Source organism: Erinaceus europaeus, chromosome 12 (assembly GCF_950295315.1).
Source record: "Erinaceus europaeus chromosome 12, mEriEur2.1, whole genome shotgun sequence".
NCBI classification, from domain to species: Eukaryota; Metazoa; Chordata; class Mammalia; order Eulipotyphla; family Erinaceidae; genus Erinaceus; species Erinaceus europaeus.
The window spans coordinates 83,019,500-83,027,775 of record NC_080173.1 but is presented as its reverse complement, the minus strand read 5'-3'; the positions used below and the strand labels follow the sequence as shown (position 1 = coordinate 83,027,775).

Genomic DNA, 8,276 nt, shown 5'->3' with positions numbered 1-8,276 from the left:
TGACATCTCTTCCCTATCGCCACCCCCACACCATTCTAGGCAGGCAGGAGGTCTTTGATCTGGGACACAGCTCTGTTCCCCCTTCATACAACCACAACAGATACACACGCGCGCGCGCACACACACACACACACACACACACACTGAGCCAGGCTGTCCCCAGTATTCAGGGTGAACAGGTACAATGGACAAGGTTCCTCAGCTTAGTTCAGATCAGAACACATTTCAAAGGCAAATAAGGTCTTTATTTAAGTGACAACATTTGAGTTAAAAACCAGCTCACATCAAAATCAAAACCAGTGGTAAAAATCATTTTTTAACTCCATAACGCTGTTTTTGTCTTGTTAGAAATCTGGTTATTTTTCTTTTTTTCCCCTTTTCTAACGGATTTTGTACAAGGCAGCCATGAGGAGTAGAATAAACCTCTTTGTCACCACAGAGCCAGCCACCACAGGTAATACTGGAAGTTACACGCTAAGGAACCGTCAGACCACAGACAAGATCAGATAGGCTGCCAACACCAAGTAGACAAAGAGAAAAAGGACAGTGGGGTCCCAGGGTGGGTATCCCCATGAGCGAGCCACCCTCCACTCCTGCCTCTCCTTGGTGCCATGTGCTTCTCTGCTAAAATGATTTTTCCTCTCAAACACCCTGTTGGCTTCTCAGCAAAGAGAATAGGGCTCAGGCCAGGCTGTGCTGCTTAGACTGAACTGTGAAATTTAGCAAAGTTCCCCCAAGCCTGGAAGCAGAAGGGGCTGAGCCAAAGGATTTGGCTCGAAAGCTGCTAAGTTGTTTAAGGCGGGGGTCAGCTGGGACGCCCCCTTTGCCGCCAGGGAGCCCCAACCTGCTGGGGCTACAACCTGGGTTGGGTGGGATGGCATCCATGCAGAATCGGCGCCACATCTGGGGCCCTCACCTACCTGAGGGTTCAGCTTTCACGGAGAAACTCGAGAAGCTATGTTTTGTTGGCAGAGTGTGGGCATGGACCCCCGAGTAGGAGGAGGAATGCAGTTTCAAAACCATGAGCTCCAGGCTCCTCTCAGAGTATCAGCCCTCAGCAATCTGGGGTTCAGACAGCTTTGTTTTCTGCAGCCCAGCACCCAGATAGAAGGGTGAGTCATCCAAATACATGATAAGATTTTTCTTTCGTTCTTTCTTTTTTCTAATTTGTGGAGTTTATGTTAAGAGTTGAGAGCTCTAAGGGGGCGGGGAGAAAACGTGATGGCAGAAGAGCCAGCCCTAACTATGGATGCACCCTGGACCCCCAGCTGGGGAGTGGCAGAGGAAGGCAACAAGGGGTCCTCATTCAGGACAGCCACCAAGTGGGAAGAACAAACATGCCACGTGAGAACAAGGAGCTTTGGTCAGGCAGGAAGATCTGTTCCCAGGTCCTGAGGAGCAGGCACAGCCAGGAACTGGAAGAATTCTCTAGAAAACAGCCAGACTAGGAGGGAGATTCACAGAACTAGTCAGGGAGAGGCAGAGGCATCCCCTACGGAAAACAACACAACTGGGTTCTTTGTTTTTATCCAACTGAAGTGGACAGACAGAACTGAACAAAACCACTAGAACAGAAAGTGCATACTGGTTACAGGGGTGCTGTAAAAGCAGTACTGGAAGATAAGTTTAAGGGTCTGTTCACTATACAGAACCACACGTAAGTACTCACGTATGCCAACTAAAGCTCCGAGGGCAAAAGGTTCACAAAGGCTCACTGTACACCATGGGCACTTCAGAGGGGGGAGACGAACCCCAGTCGGGGACCCACCTCCAGACCCCCAGATGTGCAGCCATGTGGACTCCAAATCCCCAGGATCCAGGCCCTTCTGCTCCTAGCTAGCATGGGGTTCTCAGAATGAAGAGGGAGTCTAGCTGGAAGAAAGTATCTCACATTGGTTATTTAGTCATTTCAGAGTAATCTGCAAAGAGACAGTCGAGTTACAGAGAAGCAGACTAAGTCTGCCCAGTTTTAACTCAGGGCCTACTGTGAATGGGGGGGTGGGGGTGTGAGGCTGGGGTTCAGGAGGCTATGTCATATGAGTCAGTGCCTTATGAAGAGCCAAGAATGCTGAAATGGTCAAAGAGAGCATGAACTTCCTGGAGGCAGACCCAGAAAGGAGACTGTGTGTTTGGGGGTGCCCTCCACCCCCCAGAAATACCAGCAGCTCTGGGTTTGGGTGCAGATTTGGGACTGACAGTGGAGCTGAGAGCAGACGAGTCAGGCAGATGTGACAGGAGCTGGCAGACTGAAGAGGACACATTTCCAGTGGAGAGATGAGTGTGGACTGGGGGCCCAGACCCCCTCCAGCCCCAGCAGGGCACCCAGTCTTCCAAGTGACTCATAAGGGTGCCAGTTGCCCCCAGCAGCAGCCGCTGTCAGAGGACCGGCTGCATGGGAGCTGTGAGAGGTAGACATTGAGCAGAAGCGACACTGGGCAGACACAGATGCCTGCAGGGCCCCCTTAAGGCAGGTGGGCCTGACACACAGCCCTGCCTGAAAGAGGGGCTGACCTCAGTGACAGCCTTCAGGAGCTCAAAGGCTGGCGTACAGTCCCACACCACAGGTGTGGGCCAGGGGGCAGGAGGCCCATGCCCAGGCCAAGGGCTCAGCAGCAGCAAGGCCTGGGAAGGCTTTGATAGCTCCCAGGAAAGCCAAGATCTGCTAGCTTCAGGGGTGACCCAGAAGGAGGTGATGGGCACAAACCACACTGAATGGCAGGGAAGGGAGGACAGGACAACAGTTTGAACCAAAATTAGACGAAGTCTCAGAAACCTGGAGTTGCAATTCTAAGTTTTCTGGGAGTCAAATGGGGGAAATCAGTATGAACAGAGTTTGGGATGAGGGGCTCAGATTGGTACCTTTTGAGGGTGTGTGGGGCATCTGCCCTTGGGATACCAGGTTTGGGTGTGGGGGCAAAGCAAGCCTCTCTGTGGAGCAGGGATCCACCCACAACCCCTCCCAGAGGGGCTTTACCTGCAGTGGTGGGGCATGAGCTCCTCACCACCTCACCCCTATTTTCTGCACCCCAGGCTGCATAGCAAGTATAGATCCTGGGGTAATCTGAGGGGTTTTTGGGCCTGAACAGCCTGGGGGGTGACGGGCAGGTCAGCCTTGGAATTAAAAAAAAAAATGTGCTCCAGTCTCAGCTGGGAAAACGCTCTCCAGTCACACAAGGCAGCAGGCCCAGAGAGGGCAAGCAACTGGCGTCAGGGCCCACAACTGGCCCAGCTAGGCCAGAGCCCACGGCCACAGCCTCACAGGGGAGGGCACCAGGTGGGACTCTGGGAAAAGAAATGCCTGTCCTCTGGGACCACAGGAGAACAGTGAGGCTACAGAGGACAAGACCAGGGGATAATGGACAGCTGCAGGAGGATGTCAGCACCAGACCCCAGCCCTCCCCCTCCAGGGCCCTGGAGGGACCCTGTGGACAGAGGACATCCTCAGAAAGTGGCTCCTTTGCCTTGGAAAGCCAGGCCCAGCATGAGGAGCCAGGATGTCATGGTGAGGGTCGGCATGAATGCCACTTGCCCCTCAAGTGGGGAACCTGCACCCTCTTGTGGCTGGGGACGTCTCCCTTTTGGACCTGCCTAGCGTCTCTACTGAAGCCTGGGCAACTTGGAAAGATGGTCGACTTTGTCAAAAAGCTCCAGCTCCCAGCAGGCCGCCCTCCCCCCTAGGATTACACAAACACCAGCCCAGCCTCGACTTGAGGTCACAGGCACCTGTAGGGGGGCTTGGGGGAAGCAGCTGCAGCTGTGCAGAGACCCCGCAATTTCACCCCCTAGCAGCCCGGGGATTCCCCCCAAGGCCAGACAGGGTCCCTCCCCGCTCTGGTCGGACACTGCTGGACAGACACGGGAGGGAAAAAGCAGGTAAAGGCCCGTGTCGGGGAGAAGGCAGCCCCTCGGGCACCCACAGGCAGCCTGGTACGGCCCCTCCCCTTGCTCTGTGCACAGCCCGGCCATTCAGGGCACTGACTCGAACTTGGGCGGCCCACGCGCCCAGCTGAGCGCGGGCCGCTCGTGGTCCTTGTCGGACTCGGGCTGGCTCTGCGCCCGCTCGGGCTTGGGGTTGGCGGGCGGGTCGGGCTGCTGCACCGACATGGTCCTGCGCAGGTGGTTGCGCTTCCGCAGGAACTCGGGCTGGGCGTGCAGGCCGAAGCTGCCCTTGCGCAGGATCATGCGCGAGTTGTTCTTCTTGGGGCGTGAGCGGTGGCTGGCCTCCAGGGCCGCCAGGTGCACAGCGTAGCCCTCGCTCAGGAACTATGGAGGGACGGGGCACAGTCAGGCCAGCGGGATGGGGCAGGCTCTAGCTCCCGCCCATCCCCAGTCTTTCCCTACCACATGGTCTCCAGCTTCTCCTTAAGGACCTCTGGTAATGAGGACAACTGGGTGCTCATTACCCATTTCTTTTTGGATAGAGACAGAAATTGGGAGGGGAGGGTGAGATAGAGAAGGTGAGGGAGAGGGAGAGGGACAGATAAACACCTATAGCCCTACTTCACTGCTTGTGAAGCATTCCCTCTGCAGGTGGGGACCAGGGGCTTGAACCTGCATCCTTGCTCACTGTAGTGTATGTGCTTAACCATGTGAGCCTCCGCCTGGCCCCCTCATTACCTTTCAAAGGCTCCACCACCCACCTTTGGACCTCCAAGCCTTTCTGTCTACCTGTAGGCTACACTGGGGTTCTCTGGATTCTGCTCAGACCTGGGCCCTCCAAGTCTCAGGCAAGGAAAGTCTATGGCTCTATCTCCCTGGCCCTGTTCTCTAGAGCCTTAGTGGGAGTTAAGCTAGCATCCTTGTCACTTTCAATGAAATCTCTAAGTTTCTCCCATCATCCAGCTCGCCTTCTTCCTTTCTTCCTTCCTTCCTTCCTTCCATCCTTTCTTTCTTTCTCTCTTGCTACCAGGGTTTTATCACTGGAGCTTGGTGTCAGTATTATGAATCCACTTTTCCCAGCAGCCTTTTCTTTTTCTTTTTTTTTCCCCTCCTATTTTTTTTTGATAGGACAGAAAGAAATTGAGAGAGGAGGGGGAGTTAGAGAGGGAGAGAGAGAGATAGACACCTGCAGATCTACTTCAACATTTGTGAAGAATCCACCCCACACACTGCAGTTAGGGAGCAGGGGCTCAAACCCCCATCTTTGCGCACCACCACCCAGCGCCCCCCATCCTGCAGCTTCAACAGCATCTAGCTTTTTCATTTCCCAGCCCCTACAGCCGACTTCCACGCCACTCCCTCCCACTGTGTCCACACAGCCTTGCTACTTAACGTCCAGTACAGGGACCAATGGGATTAGAGCTCCAGGATGCATGTCAGCCTGAATCTGGAAAATCCAACCCCAAACCAAGGGACTCAATCAGAAATCAGTATTTAAACCCCCCGGGAAATCCACAGAGCATTCATGTGAGAAGCCCTTTAGAGCTCCCACTCGGTGTTGTCACCAGCTGTGACCCTCCACCTACTGGTTACCTTCAGGCATCTTCCCCCACAGGCAGTGGTCACTTAGTCTCCTTCCCCAGCCTGCTTCCCAATCCCAGAGCCAGCACCACCCACCCAGCTGCTCAGGCCAGAGAGCAGGTGTCAGTCCTGGCACCCGCTCCCCTCCAGTCACACAGCTGATCTCTCCACTGCCAAAGCCAGGAGCTCCCACTTTAGAAATACCTCTGAGACCTCCACCTTCTCAGCACCAGCAACCTGGGGACCCTTCTGAGTCACGAACTCATTGCAAAGACTAAGAGGATCAAGTCTCAGAGTGACAGGGGACATGGGCTACCCTGTGCGCTGCCACTGGCCCCTCTCTGCCGGCTCCCCCACATCTACTGAGTCATTCGCATTTCCCAGAATAGGCACATGCTGTCACCTCCTGACCCCTTCTTATATCTGCCACTGTCACAAATGTTCCTCCAAATCTCAGGCTCTTGCTGAAAAATTCCTTCCAACTCCCAGCCTTGCCCCCAGCTCTATATAGATGCTCCTTTCTGGGGTCCTGCAGTTCACCATGCCATGTGCCAGGGCTCTGGCCATACTGTGCTGTCATTCCCTGTGGGTTTTCCCCCCATCTCCCTCATGTGCATGTCTCCTTCCCACAGGTGACAAGGCATGTAATTGCCCTGGACACATCCTCTGCACCCCTGAACCTGATCCACATTCATATCAATAGAACAGATGAAGGAGGGGGGTGGAGCGGCCACACCTGGTTCAGCATACATGTTACCATGTGCCAGGACCCAGGTTCAAGCTCCCACTTCCTGCCTCCAGGGGGTCAATGCTTCACAAGTGGTGAAGGTCTACAGGTGTCTCTCTCTCTCTCTCTCTCTCTCCATCTCTTTCTCTTTCCCCCTTCCCTCTCAATTGCTCTGTCCTATCAAATAAAATATAAAGGGGGGTTTGGAAAAAATGGCCACCAGGAGCAGTGAATTCATAGTGCTGGCACAGAGCCCCAACGATAACCCTGGCAGCAATTAAAAAGAAGAAAAAAAGGAGAAGGAGAATGGGTGAAAGAAAGAATGAACAAAGAGGGGGTGAGTACATCTGTGACTGAGTAGTCAAAGAAATGAATCATCTCCCTCCCCATCCCTCAGCCTCTGCAGGGACTACGCATACCTGGCACTGGGTTTGATATTTCTTAGTCGGCCGGCCCACAATGAAAATCTGGGAGGGTGGTAAGCCCAGCACACTGTACACAGAGATGTCCTTCATGGAGCCATAGGCGGCGCTGATTTTGATGAAGCACTGAAACATGGGGGGAGAGGGGACCCTGTCAATCTGCCCCAAGATACCCCCATGAGCCCCAGCTGGGGCACCCCTCAGCTGTTAAACTCCAAGTCACTGTTCCACCTGGATAAGGGTCCCCCCCCACACTACTACCACCTCCTCTGTTTGGCCAGCAGGACTTTTTTTTTTTTCCATTTACACATCAGCCAGCCAGCTGCCAATTGACATGTCTTTCTTCCTGTAGATCAGGGGTTGGCAGATGCTTTGGGAAAGTCCAGATAGTAAATATTTTAGGCTTTGCCCTCTGTCACCATTATACAACTATTTCACTACAGCTCAGAAGCAGCCACAGACAACCCAGCAGCAAGTGAGGGTGGCTGTGCTCCAGGAAGGCTTTATTTATGGGCCATGAAATTTGCGTTTTGCATGGTTTTTATGTCGTGAAGTATTCTCCTTTTGGTTTTTCCCACAACTTAAAAGTGGAAAGCCATTTTTAGCTCACAAGACATACAGAAACAGGCTGTGGACCGGATTTAGCCCACGGACCACCGTTTGCCAACCCTGGCTGGGCACCAGTGGTTCTCAGAATCTTGTCAGCACCAGACGATAGAAATACAGATTGCTGGGCCCCTTCCCCAGAGTATCTGCACTTCTGCATGACTCCGGCAATTTTTGTTTGTTTGTTTGTTTGTTTGTTTAGCTCTGACTTATGGTGGTAGTGCTGGGCATTGAACCTGGAACCTTTCGTACCTCAGGCATGAACTTTCTTTTTGAAAAAATATTTATTTATTTATTCCCTTTTGTTGCCCTTGTTGTTTCATTGTGGTAGTTATTATTGTTGTCATCGTTGTTGGATAGGACAGAGGGAAATAGAAAGAGGAAGGGAAGACAGAGAGGGGGAGAGAAAGATAGACACCTGCAGACCTGCTTCACCGCCTGTGAAGTGACTCCCCTGCAGGTGGGGAGCCGGGGGCTCGAACCCGGATCCTTACACTGGTCCTTGCACTTTGCACCACGTGCGCTACCACCCAACTTCCTCTCTCTCTCTTTTTATATATTGAGAGATAGACAGGAAGAGAGACATGAAGAGAGAGATACCTACAACACAGCTCCACCACTTATGAAGCTTCCTCCATGCAGGTGTGGATCAAGGACTTGAACCCTGGTCCTTGTACATGGTAATATGTGTGTTCTACCAGGTGAGTCACCACTTGGCCCACACAAACACACACATGTAAGTGTGTTTGTGCGAGTATGTGTGTGCGTGTGATCAAAATCTCATAAAAGCAAAGAATCTCCTATTTTGTGGTCATCACTAGGGCTTCACTGCTCTAAGCTGATCTTTTTTTCAGAGAGAAAAACAGAGAGAAAGAGATACCCCAGCACTAAAGCTTCCTCAGTGCCACAGCAGCCCTGCGTGATCTCAAATCTGGATTCCCCATGTGGCAATGTGCCCAGCAGGTGTGCTCTCTTGCCTGCCCTGAGAATTTTTTTTAATTTTTATTATATTTATTTATTTATTGAGTAGAGATAGTCAGATATCAAGAGGGAGAGAGACA

The 8,276-nt window shown here is 52.7% G+C and overlaps 1 protein-coding gene across 2 annotated transcripts in view; it reads right to left on the bottom strand.

The window, feature by feature from the left end:
- Positions 1–223: 223 nt before the first annotated feature.
- The window catches only part of PITPNM3 (PITPNM family member 3), a 117,647-nt gene continuing 109,594 nt past the window's right edge, over positions 224–8,276 (bottom strand). For both annotated transcript variants that reach the window (XM_060204196.1, XM_060204197.1), the window contains 2 exons: positions 6,607–6,735; positions 224–4,263 (listed from right to left, as the gene is read on the bottom strand). In XM_060204196.1, the coding sequence (XP_060060179.1) occupies positions 3,967–4,263; positions 6,607–6,735 (426 nt within the window). In that variant the 3' untranslated portion in view covers positions 224–3,966. The remainder of the gene's footprint in view (positions 4,264–6,606; positions 6,736–8,276) is intronic.